This window comes from Macaca fascicularis, chromosome 7 (assembly GCF_037993035.2).
Source record: "Macaca fascicularis isolate 582-1 chromosome 7, T2T-MFA8v1.1".
Taxonomy (NCBI): Eukaryota; Metazoa; Chordata; class Mammalia; order Primates; family Cercopithecidae; genus Macaca; species Macaca fascicularis.
In genome coordinates, this window is record NC_088381.1 from 57,372,019 (window position 1) to 57,393,975 (window position 21,957).

A 21,957-nucleotide genomic window follows, 5' to 3' on the forward strand; every position below is an offset into this window, starting at 1 on the left:
GCATCTGGACTAGAATAAGGTCAGTGATAATCGGTAGCATTTTTGAGTTTACTAAATGCCAGGTGCCATGTTAAATTTCTTATGTACTTTCTATGTTCCTCAAAACGAACCACAAAGTACATATTATTACAGTATTTTTATAGAAGAGGAAACAGGTTTGGAAATCCTAGGTGTCTTGCCCTAGCTCATGTAGGTACTATATGAAGGTTATCAGATTCTAACCCAGGATCTCCAAAACTGGCACTAAACTGCACCTCCTCCTCTGTCACAGCACTGTTTCATTAGCTCTGTAGCTCTGTTCTTGTTCTTCCTGTGGAGTATGAGATGGGCCCATGTTCTGTAGTCACCTGTATCTTCACTGCTCAGCACCGGGCCTGATGTGGAAGGGATGCACAGCAGATAGTTGCTGAGTCTGTGAGGGAAGGCTGTGTCATGTGACAACGAGGTGGGAAGAGCAACTTATTAAGCTAATACATAACTGCTGCCGTTTGTTGGAAGTCCAGATCAAGAGAAGAAACCCCATTGTACTCTTTGCTGATGGAGTTACAGCTGAAGCCCTGCACCACACTTTAAGGGTGGCATGGCAAGCTAGTTTTCAGAAGGGGCTGACTCCCTCAGCTCGGGGTGGTAGGTAGTCATTACAGAAATTTAAAAGAAAAGCCACAGTGTCACCAGGGAAAACCCAGTAACCAACTGCCATGCGGTCTCACTGGCTGTGTTTGGGAAGTACTACCATTAATCAATGTATAAACCAAGTGTGAATTTGCAGGAAGAAAGAAAATTATCATGCAAATGATATTATAGCCAGCCTGCACAGAGCATTCTCTCCATTTAGATAGATCAGGAAGTTGCTGGTGACCCCTCCTTCCCCCGTTCCACCATCACCCCACCCCCATTCCAAGGAAATGACTTTTCAGCTGAAATCACAAGGCTAAGTATGCATTCATTAGTTGAGAGAGTGAGTGAGAACAGGGAAGAGAGAAAAACTAGAAAATTTTTCATAAATAAACAACTGTATATACAAAGGTTCTAAAGGGAAACATGGAACCTTTGAGAGGAATTGAAAGGTGGCCACAATGGCTAATCGACCAAGAGCCAAGAGGAGAGAGACATGAGATGAAGCTGAAGAACCAGGGTCCAGATGACATGAGCTTGTATTTTGTTTGTCTGGTGGTTTTTTTTTTTTTTTTTTTTTTTTTTTTTTTTTTTTTTTTGAGACGGAGTCTCACTCTGTCACCCAGGCTGGAGTGCAGTGGCATGATTTCAGCTCACTGCAACCTTTGCCTCCCAGGTTCAGGCAATTCTTCTGCCTCAGCCTCCCAAATAGCTGGGATTACAGGTTCCCGCCACCATGCCCGGCTAATTTTTTGTATTTTTAGTAGTGATGGGGTTTTGCCATGTTGGCCAGGCTGCTCTCGAACTCCTGACCTCAGGTGATCTGCCCGCCTCAGCCTCCCAAAGTGCTGCGATTACAGGCATGAGCCACTGAATCTAGCCAGTGTCTGCTGTTTGTGTTTGTTTTGTTTTGAGATGGAGTCTCACTCTGTCACCCAGACTAAAGAGCAGTGGCACGATCTCGGCTCACTGCAACCTCTGCCTCCTGGGTTCAAGTGATTCTCCTGCCTCAGCCTCCCAAGTAGCTGGGATTACAGGCACCTGCCACCACGCCCTGCTAAATTTTTGTATTTTTTTTAGTAGAGACGAGGTTTCACCGTGATAGCCAGGATGGTCTCTATCTCCTGACCTTGTGATCTACCTGCCCCTGCCTCCCAAAGTGCTAGGATTACCAGTGTGAGCCACCAAGCCCAGCCGTCTGTTTGTTTTTTAATGAACATTTTGGAAAAATTTGAAATTCACATAAAAGTTGCAAAGATAATACTAATAGTTCCCACATATCCTTTATCCAGTTCCCCCTAATGTTAGGATCTTACATTACCATGGCACATTTAACAAAACTAAGAAACACTGATATATTACTATTAAATAGACTCCAAACTTTTTTTACTGGTTTTTCCAGTGATATCTGTGATATCTATTTTCTGTTCTAGGATCCAATCCAGGATACCACACTGTGTCTCTATAGACTCCTCTTTTTTTTTTTTTTTTTAGTTGGAGTCTCACTCCATCGCCCAGGCTGGAGTGCAATGGCACTATCTGGGCTCAGTGCAACCTCTGCCTCCCAGGTTCAAGCGATTCTCCTGCCTCAGCCTCCTTAGTAACTGGGATTACAGGCATGTGCCACCATGCTGGCTAATTTTTGTATTTTTAGTAGAGACGGAGTTTCACCATGTTGACCACGCTGGTCTTGAACTCCTGACCTTGTAATCCGCCCGCCTCGGCCTCCCAAAGTGCTGAGATTACAGGTGTAAACCACTGTGCCCGACCTATAGGCTCCTCTTAAATGTGAAAATTTCCTCAGACTTTTTGTTTTTGATGACCTTGACAGTTTTGAGAAATACTGGTTGGATATTTTGTAGAATGTCCCCAAATTTATGTTTGATGTTTTCCTGGGATTATGGGTTTTGGGGAACCAATACCACAAAGATTAAATGCCTTTTCATCACATGATATCAAGGTGTGCTATCAACTTATCACCTTAACCTTGATCACCTGGCCCAGCTAATTTTTGTATTTTTAGTAGAGATGGGGTTTCACCATGTTGCCCAGGATGGTCTCGATCTCCTCACCTCGTGATCTTCCTGCCTTGGCCTCCCAAAGTGCTGGAATTAATCAAATGATTTTTAAGCAGTATTGTGACATCAGATTTCCTTTTTAAGATTAATATGCTGGCTGTATCGAATGTACCAAATGGAGACAAGTAGATACGGATACATTAGTAAAAAGGTTGCGGCTGGGGCCAGGCGCAGTGGCTCATGCCTGTAATCTCAGCACTTTGGGAGGCCGAGGCAGGTGGATCACGAGGTCAGGAGATCAAGACAAGTTTGACCAACATGGTGAAACCCCGTCTCTACTAAAAATACAAAAAAAAATTAGCCGGGCGTGGTGGCAGGTGTCTGTAGTCCCAGCTACTAGGGAGGCTGAGGCGGGAGAATAGCTTGAACCCAGGAAGCGGAGGCTACAGTGAGCTGAGATCTCGCCACTGCACTCCAGCCTGAGCAATAGAGCAGGACTCCACCTCAAAAAAAAAAAAAATGTTCTATCAGTGGTTGGCATAAAAGTTAAGAATGAGAAAAGTGGGTAGATTAAGAGGCATTTAACAAGTAAAACTGTCAGGATTTGTCCATTTTTAGTTGAATAGAAGGAAGGAAGAAGGTTTGAGAATGACTGCCAGGAACCAAGTTTCTGGTTGAGAAGCTGATTGGATATCAACAAGGGTGAAAGCAAAAGTACACTGAAGAGGCAGGCAGAGCAGCCTGAGGACTTGCTGATGGAGGCAACCCCAGCGCTATGGAGGAAGAAGAACGCTGTGGGTCAGATGCCCCTGCGGAATTCCGGAGGCATCGATTTTCTGTGTATCCATATCTACTCTGATGATTCTGCACCCTGGACAGAACCCTTTAAAAATAAAACACCCCTGTCCAGTTAGGTAAAGCTTTGATTCCCTTGAGGGAAAAGTCTTCCTCATTTGCTCGAAAATCCTTGAGAGTAACAACGATGTAGTATTCATACTCTGCATTTCCATCAAGGATTGTACTTTCAAAGCACCAGCACTTGTACATGCAACACTAGGTGTGAAGTTCATTATGGTTTTGAGTCCCCAGAGAGCTCTGTGGACATTTCACCAATTTTGTTTAAGCCTCAGTAGCCATATTACCAAGGCAGAGATCAAGATCCTTAAAAAAAAGACTCAGTAACATAAGAGGTTTCAGATATTGGGAAGAGAGAGTGTGGTTGACACCGCAGGGAAGCTTCTTGAGCAAGGGAAAGATGAAGTCAAGCTGTTCACAGGGAAGTAAATTGTGAAAGTCCTTGGAGCCCATTTTAAGAACTTGGACTATTTCTCTGTGTGCGGCAGAAACCACTGAGTTGTGAACGGAGAGGGAACACAAGTGATCTTACATTTTGAAGGATCCTTCTGACCGCAGGTTGGGAACAAATTGCAGAGGAGCAAGGAAATAAGCCAGACGACCAGCTAGGAGATCACTGCAAAATCTGTACAAGGGACTTCAAGTGGCTTGAGTCAGGATAGCAATTAGTTTAATAAGTAATTTTTATATATTAAATTATATATATTAATTTTTATATAAAATATAATTTATATGTTAATTTATATATAAGTATACATAATTTATATATAAGCATGTATATAATTAAATATATAATATATAATATACATATATTTTGAGACAGAGTCTTGCTCTGTCACCAGACTGGAATGCAGTGGCGTGATCTCAGCTCACTGCAACCTCCATCTCCTGGGTTCAAGCGATTCTCCTGCCTCAGCCTCCTGAGTAGCTGGGATTACAGGCACGTGCCACTACGCCCAGCTTATTTTTTATTTTTAGTAGAGATGGGGTTTCACCATGTTGGTCAGGATGGTCTCAATCTCTTGACCTCGTCATCCGCCCGCCTCGGCCTCCCAAAGTGCTGGGGGTGAGGGCATGACCCACTGTGCCTGGCCCTGGATGTATTTTGATGAAAGAACCACACAGTTTTGCCTGATGGACTGAATGTGTATAGTGAAAGAAAGAAAAGAGTCAGTGGGTCCAGAGGATTTCCACCTTTAGTGGGTAAAAAGATGGAAATGCAATTAACTAAGATGGTGAAAGATTCAGGGGTTAGAGGTTCAGATATTCAGATTTAGACAGTAAATCTGAAGTGCTTGTTAAACATCCAAATAGACATCAGGTCAGCAATTGGATATTTGAGTCTGGAGTTGAAGGGAGAGGTCTTGTCTGGAGATATGATTTTGGGAGTCATCAGCACATGGTGGATCGTAAAAGCCTTGCTACTGAAAGAGGTATCTAGCACCTGAAGGCAGGTAAGGAAAAGAAGTAAGCCAAAAACTAGCCAGGGCACTCCAATATTTAGTGTTAGAGAGTTTAGCTTGGGGAGATGAGGAAGATTCATCAAGGGAAGCAGAGGAATCAGTGACATGGGAGGAGAACCAAGACAGAGTAGTGTCCCAGAAGTCAAATTAAAATATGTAGAAAGTCATATAAAAGTCATATAAAAATAAAAGAAAGTCAGATTAAAAAAAAAAGTCTACATAGAATATGTAGAAAGTCACTGTGTCGAATGTCACATCAAGGAAGTTGAGGACTGAGAATTCATCCCTGAACTTAGTAGTGGGGATGAGAGTCTGTCTGATTGATACATGTTCAAGAGACAATGAGAGGAGAGGAATTGGAGACAGCAAGTATTATAGACAGCTCTTTTGAGGATTTTTTCTATGAAGGGAAACAAAAAAATAGGGTAGTCACTGAGAGACTGTGTGTTTGGTTTTTTGTTTGTTTGTTTTTTACCATAGGAGAAACTATAGCAAGATCAGGTGCTAATAGAACTGGTCCATTAGAGATGGGAAATTGTATGATGCAGAGTACTTTCCTCCTGCAGAGGAAATAAGAAAAAGGTCTAACATGCAAATGTAGGGGTTGGCCTTAGAATAACTGATTCACCATAATAGCAGGAAGGGAAAATGAACCAGTGTAGATGCAGCAGGGGAGGTAGATATGGCAGAGAAAGGATGTAGAAGTTCTCAATGAAATAGGAAGCAAGGTCAATGGAAATGAGGTTGTGTCAAAATAATTGTGTTGCAAGAGTTTATAATACTAAATTCTCTATATACATTCTTCTGTTGCTCAAATAGCCTAGTCATCCACCTCCTACTTTAAAACAGTGTAAGGAATCATGGGTCATGGTGTGGATCTCACATGAGCTGGTCAGGCTTAGCTTTTAAGGCAATAAATTGTAGCCCTAGGCTTAGTCAGCTGTCTTGAAAATGCTGCCTCTAGTCATAAGGCAGATGAATCCACAAAAACCCAAACTGTAGAAAAACGATTTAGCGTTGCCCTGTCCTAGTGATGGGATCCTAATAGCAGAAATAATCACACAGCAGAAATAGCCACACAGAGCTCCCAATTATAAATAAAGGATTTGTTGTATTTTCATGTTCTGTGGGATGTTACAAAGCAACGTTTCCCTGTGAGCAACTTTGCACACTATGCAAAACGTGTCCAGATCCAAAAGAGTGGCAAGCAGTTTAAGTTGGGGACAATACAACTGGGAGGACACATATAAAAGGGTGGAAGGTGAAAAAGAAGGAGTATGGGAATGACCACCTGGCCACCAAAGGTCCTCACCATCAGTGGGGAAACCAGTTTCACCTAGCTGACCTTCATGCAGAGTTTCAGCCTGTGAAAGGGATGGGGAAGGAAGCAGAGGGTCTAAGTGGCCCCATGTGATCAGAAGGAAGTGGTGCAGTAGGAGGACGCCCAGTGACTGAGAGCCAGTGAGAACTACTGGGAGGTCAGATGCCCCCAACTCTGTGACATTGGGCACGTTTCTTACTTGTTTTAAGCCTGTTTCTTCAACAGTAAAAGAGGGAAAATATCTACTTCAGAGGGTCATCATGAAGATTAAAAATTATGTATCTAAAGTTTTTCGCACATGGACAATGACCATTAAATAGCCACACACTCTCTCATGCTGTATTAGTCTATTTTCTGTTGTTTATAACGAAATACCTAAAATGGGTGATTTGTAAAGGAAAGAAATGTATTTTTGTCTGCTATGGAAGTCAGGAAGTCCAAGGTTGAGGAGGTGCATCTGGTGAGGGCCTTCTTTTTTTCTTTTTTTTTTTTTTTTGAGACGAGGTCTCACTCTGTCACCCAGGCTGGGGTGCAGTGGTGCAATCTCGACTCACTGCAACCTCCACCTCCTGGGTTCAAGTGATTCTCCTGCCTCAGCCTCCCGAGCAGCTGGGACTACAGGTGCACACCACCACGCCTGGCTAATTTTTGTATTTTTTTTTTTCCAGAGAGACAGGGCTTCACCATATTGGCCAATGTCTTGAACTCCTGACCTCGTGATCTACCCATCTCGGCCTCCCAAAGTGCTGGGATTACAGGAGTGAGCCACTGCACCTGGCCCTGGTGAGGGCCTTCTTGCTCGTAGGGACTCAGTGGAATCCTAAGGCAGTGCAGGGTATCAATGGCAAGAGGACTGAGCATGCTAGCTCAGGTCTCTTCCTCTCCTTATAAAGCCACCAATTCCCCTCCCATGATAACCCATTAATCCATTAACCCATTAATGTATTAATCCATAAATGGATTAATTCATTCATGAGAGCAGAGCCCTCATGATCAAATTAGCTCTTAAAGGCCCAACCTCTCAACACTGTTGCATTGGGGATTAAGTTTCAACATGAGTTTTGGAGCAGTCAAACCACAACACATGCTATTACTGAGAATATGATGTTCAGCCTCACCCCAGCCTCATTTGCTACCAAATGACATAATCAAAACCAATTAATGTTCATTCCCATTTGTTGTTGTGGTTTTTGTTGTTCTTGTTGTTGAGACAGAGTCTTGCTCTATCGCCCAGGCTGGAGTGCAGGGGCACCATCTTGGTTCACTGCAATCTCCATCTTCCGGGTTCAAGCAATTCTCCTGCCTCAGCCTCCTGAGTAACTGGGATTACAGGTGCGCACCACCACGCCCAGCTAATTTTTGTATTTTTAGTAGAGACGGGGTTTCACCATGTTGGCCATGCTGGTCTTGAACTCCAGATCCCAAGCAATCCACCCGCCTCAGCCTCCCAAAGTGCTGAGATTACGGGTGTGAGTCACCGTGCCTGGCCCCCATTTCTTTTTAAACAAAAATATTATTGAGCTCTTACCAGGCTCTGAACTGAGCTCTGAAATAAAAGGGTAAACAAAAACAGCCATGGTTCCTGCCCACACAGAACTTAGTATCTGTTGGGGAAACAGATATATTGATTTAAAAATCACACAAGTGTGACTCCGTAATTGAGACAGTGGCATTTTATAAGACTATAATTGCAGAATTTAACCTAGTCAGGGAAGGCATCCTGAAGAAGTGAATTTTGAGCTGAAATCTGAAAGGCAAGTAAGCATTAACCAGATGCAGAGGCAGAAGGAACAACATGGGCAAACATCTGTGGCAGAAGGTCCTGAAAACAGCCCAGCAAAGCTGCAAAAGAGACAGACCCCCGAGGAGGACACAACTGAAATGAAGTAGGACAATCATAGTAGAGACCAAACCACGTAGGGAGGGCCTGGTAGAACGTCAGCAAGGCTCTAATTTACAATGACAAAGTTCTTTTAAATGACAAGGCAAACAAAATAATGGGGCTTCAGGACTTTATTCATGGCATTAATAACTTTCCAGTTTAAATTAGTAGTTGGAGTGATTTTTATTTCTTTCATTTTGTATGTTTTCTTATTGTTTACATTGCTTCTGATAAGTGTTTATCATTTTTCACAAAACCACTTTTTTCTTTTCTTTCTTTCTTTTTTTTTTTTTTGAGATGGAGTCTTGCTCTGACACCAGGCTGGAATGCAGGGGCGCAGTCTCAGCTCACTGAAACCTCCGCCTCCCGGATTCAACCAATTCTCCTGCCTCAGCCTCCGTCTTAGTTGGGACTACAGGTGTCCGCCACCACACCTGGCTAATTTTTGTATTTTTAGTAGAGAGGGTTTCACCATGTTGGCCAGGATGGTCTTGATCTCCTAACCTTGTGATCTGCCCGCCTCGGCCTCCCAAAGTGTTGAGATTACAGGAGTGAGCCACCATGCCTGGCCCAAAACACTTTTTTCTAAGTCAACTTCATTGAGATATTATTTATCTACAATAAAATGCACCAGTTTTAAGTGTACATCTCTATGAGTTTTGTAACTACTACCACAATCAAGATGAAGAATATTTGTATCACCCCAGGCAAACTTCTTTCTCAGTCAGTACTCACATCCCAGCCCCAGGCAACAACTGACCTGCTTTCTGACACTACATGTTGGCCTTTTTTGAGTTTCACGTAAAGGAGATAATACACTATGTACTCTCCTGACTGGCTTTTTTCACTCGATATGTTTTTGAGATTTATCTATTCTGTTGCATGTACCAGTAGTTCATTCCTTTTTATTGGTGAGTGACATTCTGTCTTATGGATATTCCAAAATGTGCTTATTTACTCCCCTGTTGATGAACATTTGGGTTCCAGTTTGGGCTATTATCAATAAAGCTATGAATAATATCAGTATATGTTTTTATTTCTTTGGGGTAAATATCTAGGAGAGGAATTTCTGGGTCCTACAGTAAGGTATGTTTAACTTTAAGAAATTTCCAAGCTGTTTTCCAAAGTAGTAGTGCAATTTTACATTATCATCAGTAGTGTGTAAGACTTCCAGTTGCTCCACATTTTCCCAAAAGCTTGGCATTATCTATGTTTTTCATTTTAGCTGTTCTGGAGAATGTGTAGTGGTCTCTTGCTGTGGTTTTGAATGCATTTCTCTGATAACTAATGGTGCTGAACATCTTTTCCATGTCTATTGGCCATTTGTGTATCTGCTTTTGTGAAGTGCCTGTTCAAATCTTTTACCCGTGCTTAGTATTAGGTTGATGATGGTCTTGTTACAGAATTGTAAGAGTGTCACATATCACAAGTCCTTTATCAGATATTAGCGTAGTACAGATTGTCTTCCATTATGTGGTGTGCCTTTTTGAGAGCTTTTTTGTAATAGCTTTATTGAAGTCTAATTCAAATACCTTCTGTTTGAGTTCTTGAAGTATCTTTTTAAGAGTAAAAATTAAACATTTTTTAATTTTCAAATTATCAATATTTTCTTTTCTGGCTCAAGCTTTGTGTGTTCTGCCTAAGAAGTCTGCCTACACCAAAGTTGTAAAGATTTTCTCTTACATTTTCTTCTAGACGTTGTATAGTTTTCACATAAATTTAGGTCTGTGATCTGTTTTCATTTAATTTTTCTGTGCCACGTGAAGAGTTGAGGTTTATAAAAACCGTTTTTGTTTGTTTGTTTTTTGAGACGGAGTTTCGCTTTTGCCACCCAGCCTGGAGTGCAATGGTGCAATCTCGGCTCACTGCAGCCTCTGCCTCCCAGATTCAAGCGATTCTCGTGCCTCGGCCTCCAGAGTAGCTGGGATTACAGGTGTCCCCAACCACGGCACGGCTAATTTTTGTATTTTTAGTAGAGACGGGGTTTCACCATGTTGGCCAGGCTGGTCTCGAACTCCTGAACTCAGGTGATCCACCCACCTCGGCCTCCCAAAGTGCTGGGATTACAGGCGTGAGAAGTGCTGGCATTACAGGCCTGAGCCACCACGCCGGCCATAAAAACCTTTTTTAAAATTAAATTAATAAAACACACAGCAAGGCACAGTTTAAAAGACCGGGTCACAGACCAAATCAGAAATAGTCACTGATTTCCCAGTGTCACATTGCTAAAGAAGTAACTGCAGGCCGGGCGCGGTGGCTCAAGCCTGTAATCCCAGCACTTTGGGAGGCCGAGACGGGCGGATCACGAGGTCAGGAGATCGAGACCATCCTGGCTAACACGGTGAAACCCCGTCTCTACTAAAAATACAAAAACTTAGCCGGGCGAGGTGGCAGGCGCCTGTAGTCCCAGCTACTCGGGAGGCTGAGGCAGGAGAATGGCGTAAACCCGGGAGGCGGAGCTTGCAGTGAGCTGAGATCCGGCCACTGCACTCCAGCCTGGGTGACAGAGCGAGACTCCGTCTCAAAAAAAAAAAAAAAAAGAAGTAACTGCAGTGGGGCCGGGCACAGCGGCTCACACCTGTAGTCCCAGCACTTTGGGAGGCCAAAGTGGGCAGATCACGAAGTCAAGAGATCAAGACCATCCTGGCTAACACGGTGAAACCCCGTCTCTACTAAAAATACAAAAAATTAGCCAGGCTTGGTGGCAGGTGCCTGTAGTCCCAGTTACTCGGGAGGCTGAAACAGGAGAATGGCTAGAACCCGGAGGCGGAGCTTGCAGTGAGCCGAGATGGGACCACTGCACTCCAGCCTGGGCGACAGAGCGAGACTCACCTCGAAAAAGAAAACAAAAAAAAAAAAAGGAAGGGAAGACCAGGAAGGTCTAGAACAAGGTATAGCTTCCATATTGCAATCAGATTTGCTGACCTAAAAATTAGAACACAAGGTCTAACAAACTACATAATTTTCTAATCCGTTCATTTTTACAAAAAAAAAACAAAAAAAATTTTTTTAACACTAGCTCCACATTGAATCATTTACCTAATTTTCTTTGGTCACAATATCCCCGAGTATCTTGCATATCGGGTTGCCATATCCATCAACCCCAAATGGCAAGCCAGAGAGAGAAGGCTGGGGAGGAGGCATCAGTAGAAACTCTAAGCAGCCAGGGGCACTGGAAACTGCAGACAGCATGGGAAAGAAGGAAGGAAGGAAGAAGAGGGAAGCCGACCTGAGTCTGCTTCTAGCCTGAGTCTGCTTCTCAGTCTAGTCTGCAGTCTAGCCTAGTGACATGGAGGACTTCTGGGTAATGGGCACCCCTGAAAGAGTCTACCGACGGGCAGAAAACACACCACCTTCCTGGTTGTCATCCCATAATCCATTGCCTGTCTCCTGTGTTGAGCTTTACCCTTCGGCTGAATTTCCAGGCAGACCCAAGAAATTAAGACAAAATGGCACATAGAGAAAAATACATACAATTTATTCATTAAATGGGGAAAAATTTCCATAACTATGGAAAGTCAGGTTACATCATCACAGCTGTTTGTTTAAAACTAGAAGTATGTGTTGGCAATCGTTTTGATGAGAGTTAAGAAAATTAGGCCGGTTTCACAATATGGAGTGTCCTTTCTGGTCAACAGTATTGCTTCAGGAGAGAGAGCATTTCACAGATCTTTCCTGTAACTTCTAGAAAAGTCATCCAGCCAGATTTAGGTTCAAACTTCTTTACAAAGCCATTTTCCTATGAGAGAATAAATTTAACATTTTAAAAATCATTGTAGATTAAGTATGCTGTAATAAAAAGCAAAAATATTTTCATTTAAATAGTGCAAATAGTTAATCTTCTACTCCTTCTACCCCTCTTAAGCAGCATCATCTAACAGAAATACAGTGTGACCTACAGCTGTAATTTTAATTTTTTTGTAGCCATATTTTAAAAAGTAAAAAAATAGGTAAAACTAACTTTTAAGATACATTTAGTGTTATTTTAATATGTAATCAGTATAAAATCATTAATGAGATATTCTTTTCTCATAACAAATCTTCAAAATCCAATGAGTATTTAGTACTTACGGCATATCTTAGTTCAGACTAGCCACATTTCACTACCATAGTGGACAGCAAGCACAGCTCTAGAGGATAGAAAGCCTATTTTTTTTTTCTTGTTCTTGTTCAATTGTCCAACATTTATTTCAATGTGCTTATATTTGTAATATGAATTCTATTATACTGTAAACTGCATTGTATTGAAAATCATGAGAACTCACAGTAAATCCAAATTAAACCAATACCTTTGAAGCTATGAAAAGGTTGATGGTTTCTTTCATAATCTACTCTCTTTGTGATCAGACATAGTTTTAAAAATATACAGTAACCCAACTAACTGGACATTTTATTTAGTTAATTTACAGTCCGTAATCAAAGAATGCTCACTGAAAATTACCTCTGAGATAATCTAGCCTGAAGCCCTCCCTTATTTTAACAAATGAGAAAATCGAGGCCCAGAAAAAAAATAGGTTATCTAAGATTAGCCAACACCTTGGTGCCTGAACCTGGATTAGAATGCAAACACTCTACTTCTTTCCACTCCATACATTTTCAAACAAGTGCCAAAAGAATTAGAAAATTGGTAAAATAATGTTTCCAAATGATCATCTGGCAAACATTCACATCTCCATCTTACAGGTTTCAGAACCTGGGGTTACAAATACCTGCAAGTAGCTCAGAGCCTAGCGTAACTAATATTGAAACAGAAACCAAGCATAACTCTTTGATAGTTGGGAGAGATTCGAGAGCTCTGTGGTGCCTTGGAATCATTTTATGAGCATCATTGGCAGAGCGGATGAATATCACCAGCCAGGGGGATTTCCCATTTGAAAGATTTCCTAAGAAAGCCATTTTCTGCCTATGTGTTAAGTGTGCATCGTGCTGTGAGACATGCTGTCATACCTTGATAGAGGAAGGAAACTGTCCCTCTCTCTTCCTCTTTCCCTCCTGCCAGTACATACTCATAGTTTCCCATACACTCTCAAGAGGTATCCACTTCATTACTCTCCTTCCTAGAATTTTCATAAACCCCATGTTTCGCAAGTATAATGAGGCCCTCTGAAATGATTTTTTTTTTTTTTTTTTTGAGATGGAGTCTGGCTCTGTTGCCCAGCCTGGAGTGCAGTGGTGCGATCTCGGCATACCTCAGTCTCCGCCTCCTGGGTTCAAGCAATTCTCCTGCCTCAGCCTCCTGAATAGCTGGGACTACAGACGCATGCCCCCATGCCTGGTTAATTTTTGTATTTTTAGTAGAGATGGGGTTTCACTATGTTGACCAGGCTGGTCTCAAACTCCTGACCTCATGATCCAGTCACCTCGGCCTCACAAAGTGCTGGATTACAGGTGTGAGCCACTGTGCACAGCATGATTTTTATTATTATGACAATGATCATTGTCTATTATCATTGAGCAGTCATAACATATCATCTTATATACATCAATGTCTAAAGAAGGACAGTGAACAAAGAAAAAACTAATGAATTCAACCAGATGAAGATTAAAATTTATTTATTATTATTATTTTTTGAGTCAAAGTCTTGTTCTGCCACCCAGGCTGGAGTGCAGTGGCGCGATCTCGGCTCGTTGCAACCTCTGCCTCCTGGGTTCAAGCGATTCTTCTGCCTTAGCCTCCCAAGTAGCTGGGACTACAGGCACATGCCACCACGCCCAGCTAATTTTTGTATTTTTAGTAGAAACCAGGTTTCACCATGTTGGCCAGGATGGTCTTGATCTCTTGACCTCGTGATCCACCCACCTCAGCCCCTAAAGTGCTGGGATTATAGGCGTAAGCCACTGTGCCCGGCCTAAAATTTTTTTTAACTATGAAAAATTAAAATTAAAATTAAAAGAACAGTAGACTAGGAAAATATTTACATATAGCATGAAAGAGTTCATTCAAATGTAACGGAAAATCCTCAGGCCCTTAATAGTCTAAAAGGGAAAGACCATTAAAGAGAGAAATATAAATCATTAACAAGTGTATGGTAAAAACACTAATAGCAGTTAAAGAAATGTACTTTCAACACAGTCTTATTGTTTTTTAGACCTATTAAATTCGCTTTGTTACTTTATGCCTATCAAACCCTCAAAATTATTAATAGTACCACCCACGTTGTTAAGTTTGTTGTGACATTGTTCCATTGACATGCTTTTGGAAAGAAAATATGTTTTCCAATATGCTAGAGTATTGTAATTATATACATATCTTACGAACCAGTCGTTCCATTGTTAGAAATTTATCATGAGGCAGTCTTCTAAAATATTGGAGGGTAGGGGGTACCAGAAAAGCATACCCATGCTTCAGTACTGAAGCATTATATCTAAAAGGGGAAAACTCAAAAAAAAAAAACTGTCTAACAATTGGAAATTGGTTAAGTAAATTATGATATGACAAATTAACAGAATATTCTGTAGATATTAGAAATTAATACCTAATGTTAACATGGAATATGTGAGACAGTGTTGAAAATATTTATAATATGTCACACGAAAAAACTCTTGTATGCCCTAATTACAGTTGCATACAGTGTCTGCATGTGGATATGTTACGGTGATGGGAGTGACTTTTCTTCCTTTCAAAAATGTTATTTTCAGACATATTTTCTTTAATTATGCTATTTGTATCTTAAAACCATTATGCAAAGATAAATATACAAATAAGGATTCAGTATCTTATCAGTAATGTAGTAGTAATTAAGAATTGTTTCAGCCTTATTATTTCTGGAAATGGTGATAGTTTGTTAAATTCAGCTACTTTGGTTACAAGACAACCAAAGCATAAAATAATATGCTGTATCAATAGTCCAAAGAAAATCAGAACTTCAGAATTTTTAGAGATAGAGGCAGCCGGGTGCAGTGGCTCAAGCCTGTAATCCTAGCACTTTGGGAGGCTGAGATGCGAGGATGGCTTGAGCCCTGGAGGTTGAGGCTGTAGTGAGCCAAGATCGCGCCACTGCACTCCAGCCTGGGTGACAGAGCAAGACCCTGTTGCAAAAAAAAAAAAAAAAAAAAAGATACAGACAAATACCATTATGTTGTTCCCACTTCTCTAAATATTATTTATTCATTTATTCATTCAGGAAATATTCACTGAGCATTGGCCACATGCCAGTAGCAGTTAAAGTGCTGGAAACACAGTGGTGAAGAAAGCATACAGGATCCCTGTCCTCACTAAGCTTATATTCTCATGGCAGACACAGACAATAAACAGAGAAGCAAACAAATATGCAATGGGATATCCAGTCATGAAAACTATTATGAAGGCAATCAAGTTGGGCAGGGAGACAGAGAGTGGCAGTAGTACTTTCTCAGTTGGGGTGATCAAGGAAGACTTCTCTGAGGAGGCAACCTTGGAACAGAGGCCTGAGCAAAGGGAAGAAGTAAGGATAACAAAGAAAAGAGAAACCTCTTGGCCTAATGGTATGACCCAAGCTTTAAAATGGTGGTTACTGGGAAAGCACCAACTCTGACTGTACATCCTACTTTCAGAAAGGCAAAGAATAACCTATCTAAACTTCCTGGAATTTCCCACGTAACCCTCATAGTTGCATAGTATTTGACAGCTTGGAAAGCACTGTTTTACAAAAAGTGTTTTATAATTGTTTAGCTTTCCTTTAAAGGTAGGTAAGATTGTTTTCATTAAATATTATATATAATAAATTATCATATGTCATATCATATTATGATATACATTATATAAGGAATCTGAGTCTCAGAGTACCTCAGTAACTTACCCAAGGTTATACCTCTAGTGAGGGAGAAAACCAGAGTTCAAATCTCCAGTTTCAGTGTTGCTTCACTGAATCATTCCATCAGCAAATATTTGTTGTTACCTTCTATGCAATAGGCCCTATTCTAGGCATGAGGTACACAGTGATGCATTAAGTAGACATGATTTCTCCCATGTGGAGCTCAGTGCCAAGCATTCTTTCTACTCCCCCGGCATACGCAGAGGAGAATGCTTCATTGAAGGCAGAGGAAGTAAGAAGAGCCACCTGGTTCAAAAGGAAGGGTGATCCCAAGGGAAGAGACATGAGTTTCATCTCAGGATCATTCTAATGGTTTTTAAGAACCATCCTTTCCTCATGAATGCTGAAGGCAGCCAAATGGCACTAGCTCTCCTCTCAGATCTTGTGAGAGCACATCCTTTCTCAGCACTTCAAATTAGGAGAGGGGACAGGAGGAAATCATGGTAAATGTGGAAGAGGAGAAAAAGAGAGATGAGAAGCCACAAAAAAAGAAGGCAGGCAGGCAGGCAGGCAGGCAGGAAGGCAGGAAAGACAACTGATAAAAAGGAGAAAGAGTAACGAAAGAGATTATGAGTCCTATTACTGATAGACCAGTCTTGTTTCTTCCCATTAGAGGATCTGTTTTACATGGTAAACAACAACCGTAAACTTGTATTGAGTACTCATTTGCAGGAACTGTTTCAAGTGCTTTGCATATATTAACTAATTTGATCCTTATACCAGTCTCAGGACATAGGTTGCAATATTTTCCTGTTTTTACAGATGAGGAAACAAGACAGGGAAGTTAAGCAACTTGTACAATTCACACAGGTAGTAAGCACTCGAGCCCAGAAATGAAGCCAGGTCTGTCTGAACATCTATGCTGTGCTCACATACTGCTTTTTTTTTTTTTTTTTTTTTTTTTTTTTGAGATGGAGTCACTCTGTTGCCCAGGCTGGAGTGGCACAATCCCGGCTCACTGCAACCTCCGCCTCCCAAGTTCAAGTGATTCTCCTGCCTCAGCCTCCCAAGTAGCTGGGATTATAGATGCCCGCCACCACACCCTGCTAATTTTGTATTTTTAGTAGAGACAGGCCTTTACCATCTTAACCAGGCTGCTCTTGAACTCCCGACCTCAGGTGATCCACCCACCTCAGCCTCCCAAAAGTGCTGGGATTACAGGCATGAGCCACCGCACCTGGCACATACCACATTCTTGATTAAAAGTTTTCATAAAGTCTCTGGGCAATTTTAACATTTAATTAAATTACAGATTGTATGTTTTATGATGACTTCTTGAGTTTTTTCAGGTGGGTAGAAGTGAGAGGCTGGTGCTCACATCTTGATAAAGTTGTAAGTGCCTCCTCTACCCTTACTTCTTCTAGTGGGCCACTGACTCTACTAGCATAGGCATGTGATTGTGCCATTTCCCCTGAAATGAATCATTCAAGAGTAAATTCATTCATTTGAGCAGATTTGTCAACATCACTATGAAAAGAAGATAACAGTTTTCCATGCCAGTTTGCACTGAATCAAAAAAGCACTGCCTATCATTGACAGAACCAATGTCTCATCTGAGGTGGGAAAGCAGCACGGAGATTGCTTTGAAATGACATCTTCAAGAGTATTTCATGTCTACAACCTGAACTATTCAGGTGCCTTTTTTTTTAAAAAAAAAAAAAAAAAAAAAAAAAGAGAGCTTGGAAACTTTAGAAAGGCTGAGTGTGTGCATGTGCAGGCAATGTGTGTATTTGTATCTACACTTGGGAGAGGTTCATCCGGCCACACTTATGTTTACATCTGTACCACCCTCGAAAGATGAGGGCACTACTAGAAATTCTCAGAGACAATTCCACACCTCTTGCTAACAGTGAGTTCCGGGAGCTCACAAAATTTATTGTGGAGAAGTTAAATTTTTAAGTAACATTTATTCACTGTCTGTGTGTTCCAAGTACTATGTTAAGCATTAGAAATACAATCCAAACCCACATAGAGCCTGCAAACCAGTAGAGTATTTTTCTGCAGGCTTACCTGTGGTCCTCTGTGCTAGAGAATGTTTGCCTTCGCCTGAAATCTACAGAGTGCTGCTGAAATTTCCACCAGTCCTCAAGTATAGCCTCCTCCCACAGCCAGAAGAAAACATGATAAAACATTTCACATGCTTCGCCCAGCCTCAGTCAGGCTGAGTTAGAAAGAACTAAGTTCCAGGAAGAAGGTGACTGAGAAAGGAGAGTAGCTGCAGTAAGCTCTATCATGCAGGAAGGCCTTAAACAAAATGAAAAAGGCATCAAGTAAAAGATCAATAAATTTGATCGCAACAAACTTTTAAACGTTTATAATGACCAAAGACGTTGTTAGCTTTAAAGGATAATCAGCAAACTAAAATATATCTGCCACATATATAAAAATAATTTGGCTGGGTGCGTGGCTCACACCTGTAATCCCACAACTTTGGGAGGCCAAAGTGGGAGGATCACCTGAGGTCAGGAGTTCGAGACCAGCCTGACCAACATAGTGAAACCCCATCTCTACTAAAAATACAAAATTAGCTGGGTGTGGTGGCGCACACCTGTAATCCCAGCTACTTGGGAGGCTGAGGCAGGAGAATTGCTTGAAACCAGAAGGCAGAGGTTGCAGTGAGCTGAGATCACACTATTGCACTCCAGCCTGGGCAACAAGAACGAAAACTCTGTCTCAAAAAATTTAAATAATAATAATAATAATTTGTATCCAGAATATTCAAAGAATTCCTACAAATCAATAAGAAAAAGACAAAATAAAAGGAAAATGGGCAAAGGGTGTAAACCGACAATTGCCTGCATTTACAAATAATCAATTAATATATGAAAAGATGCTCAAAATGTAAAAAAAATTTAGCCTTACTAGTAATCAAGAAAATAAGAATTGAAACAAGATAAACTCTATATTTTTAGCCCAAAAAATTAAGGAAATTATGACGAATTGCAACAACCTAATGTTAGTCAGCTGGGGTAGGGGGACTGTGGGATACTCTAACAAGCTGCTGATGGGAGTGGAACTTGGTGGAGCCACTTTGGAAGGCAAGGACCTAGTAAATTAAAAAATGTACGCCACCATGACCCAGCATCTACAACCCAACATCCACCCTGGAAAACTACACACACGCACAAGGGAAGATATATGTAAAATGATATTCAATGAAGCATTGTGTGTGATAGCAAACTCGAAATAACCTAAAGAGCTATCAGCTACAAATGGCCACTCTACAGCATTTACATACAACAGAATATACACAGCATTCTTAATACTATTTTAAATAACTCTGGATAAAATAATAAGTGGCAGAATTAGTACCATGTACTATTTTTACATATACACATGTAAAAATATGTACACAAAATTTATTGTATATATAAAAAATTATGTGTATATGTAAAAAAGTATGTGTTATATGGTATAACAGATACGTTATGTAAAACATATACATAAGCATACATACACATTTTACATAACTTTTTTTACAAAAAATTTTTTACAAAGAAGTATTGTTTATTTTCTATGGATATATACAGTAGGCATGTTTTGCATGCAAAATAATTGATAACAGTGGTTACCTCTTGGGAGAGGTGAAGGCCAGGAATTAGGCGTTGGAGAGAGGATTCATGAACACTTACGTGCTTTAAAAAAATAATAATTAAGTATATTGGGATATAAAGGAAAGCATATACATCCAGCTGTGTCAGGCTTTTTACCAACATGAGTTTCAACACAGGCCCCTACACAGTCTTGGCTTTTTGAGGCACTGGATAATAAAGTGAATTTTTAGTTGAAAATTCTTGAATAAAGTTTCTTGCTGGTGATACTGTACATTATGTTTTAATCAACAAACTTTAACAGCCCAGAATTTATTATTAGTAATAATTTGTTATACATTATATATAATTTGCTATACATAAGTATATGTTACAATTTGCTATGTATTAGTAAACTGGAAAACACCAATTTGTAAGCAATGAACTTACAAAAATTTACACCTGTCTTTTGCAACCTTATAAATGCCTAAAAATAACAGCATCTAATAGCAACTCTTTCTGTACTGATTGTGGAAATTTCTGTACTGTCTGTACTGTCATGACAACCCTAGCAAAAGCTAAGTACTAGATTAGAGTGTGTACACAGCTGACTGTGAAGCTGAATGAGAGAGGTGCTTTGTTAGTCCCCAAACTTCACTACTGTAATTTATACTGTTAGGAATAAAAACTGGAAACACAAGTACTTTCCAACTATAAAGTTCAAGTTCAAGGATTCATCGGAAATAAGCCAGAAAGTATATTATTTTAAAAATTAAAACAAACCACCCAAGGAAACTAGTATTCTTAGGTAAGTGTTTTGTTGTTGTTTTAATTAGCAAGGAAATTCTCAATTTCTATTTCACAGTAAAGAACAATGAAGAATTTTTCCATCACACATACCCAGCCTCCGTTTTGCCTTATCCATTCTCCTGTGTTATTCATTATGAACTCAGCAACAAAATACGAAATCTCCTTATAAGTATCCACATCCGGGGCAATTCGCTGTCGTAGAAGTTTCTTGATGAGAATACCTTCAAATGCAAATATGGTTACAATTCTTCCCCAGTTAATGATGCCATCTTCAAACTCCTTTTCCATCACTTGATTGAATAGTGTTCTGGCAGTGTCTATGGATGCAACATTAACATTGTCCAAGCATGGCTTCAGATTCTTTTCCACTTCTTTTTGGACTGAGAATGCAACCTTTTGTAGCACTCTGGACGTTTTGCTTGGACCCGATCCAGGTTGTGGTATCTGCAGAACGTACTGCAAATAGTCCTGAGCTAGCCTGTAAATATATCCAAATTCACAGTCTGTCATCTTCTGCCTGGTGGAGAGCAAAGTCTTGAGCTGGCTCACCTTGAAGCTGTTGAGGCAATGTGACGAGAATGCTCCCTGAGCTTGGCTGAGTTATGACACATGATGATACGTGGAGGTTGGTGGAATTTCTGTTTGCATCACTTTATAATGGCCTTCCTCCTAGTCACTTTCGTGCGTAGGCTGTGTTTCATGTTGTGTATGAAAGAGAAAGTTTAAAATGTGAAAGAGGAAAATGTTTCAGAGAGGCCACTTCCTCATCCTGTGATTAATTCAGCTTTACAAGTCTTAAATGCAGGATGTGGAGAAATTAGAATCCTTGTAGATTGCTGGTGGGAATGCGAAAGGGCGCAACCCCTGTGAAAAGGCTGGCAGTTTCTCAAAAAGTTAAATACAGAATTATCACAAGACCCAGCAGTTCCATTCATAGGTACACAACCAACAGATCCTCAAATACTTACATACGAATGTACATGGCAGCACTATTCACAATAGCCAAGAGCTGGGCACAACTCAAATATCCATCAAGAGATGAATGGATAAATAAATTATGGAACATTATTCATTCAAAAAAAGGAATGAAGAACTGATACATACATGCTTCACCAGGAATGAACCTCAAAAACATTAGGCTAATAGAAAGAAGCCAAACAGAAAAGGTCATACATTATGTGATTCTATTTCTATGAAATATCCAGAATAGTTAAATCCATAGGAATAGAAAGCAAATTGATGGTTGCCAGGGACTGAGGAGAGGGAGGAGTAACTGCTTAATGGGTAGAAGGTTTTCTTTTGTGTGATGAAAATGTTTTGCAAGGCCGGGCCGTTGGCTCACGCCTGTAATCCTAGCACTTTGGGAGGACAGGGCAGGTGGATTGCCTGAGCTCAGGAGTTTGAGACCAGCCTGGGCAACATGGTGAATACCCATCTCTACCAAAATACAAAAATGTAGCCGGCGGGCAGCATGTGCCTGTAGTCCCAACTACTCGGGAGGCTGAGGAAGGAGAATTGCTTGAACCCGGGAGACAGAGGTTGCAGTGAGCCAAGATCACGCCACGGCACTCCAGTCTGGGCAACAAAGCGAGACTCTGTCTCCAAAAAAAAAGAAAAGAAAATGTTTTGCAACTAGATAGAGGTGGAAGTTGCACAACACTGCGAAGGTA

The 21,957-nt window shown here is 40.8% G+C and overlaps 1 protein-coding gene across 1 annotated transcript; it reads right to left on the reverse strand.

Annotated features, from left to right (window-relative positions):
* Nucleotides 1–11,611: 11,611 nt before the first annotated feature.
* BCL2A1 (BCL2 related protein A1) lies at nt 11,612–20,861 on the reverse strand. The gene is made up of 2 exons (XM_005560237.5): nt 20,378–20,861; nt 11,612–11,893 (listed from the first exon to the last, which is right to left on the reverse strand). Exons 1-2 carry the CDS (start codon nt 20,795–20,797, stop codon nt 11,786–11,788), a joined length of 528 nt encoding a protein of 175 aa, XP_005560294.1. The 5' UTR covers nt 20,798–20,861; the 3' UTR covers nt 11,612–11,785.
* Nucleotides 20,862–21,957: the final 1,096 nt, after the last annotated feature.

What these genes read in the sequence shown, in the direction of transcription:
- BCL2A1 (XM_005560237.5), bottom strand. Translation starts at nt 20,797, where the DNA reads ATGACAGACTGTGAATTTGGATATATTTACAGGCTAGCTCAGGACTAT. An exon ending in TAAGGCAAAACGGAGGCTGG is followed by an intron (nt 11,894 to 20,377) that starts GTATGTGTGATG and finishes ATTCTCTCATAG; the next exon opens with GAAAATGGCTTTGTAAAGAA.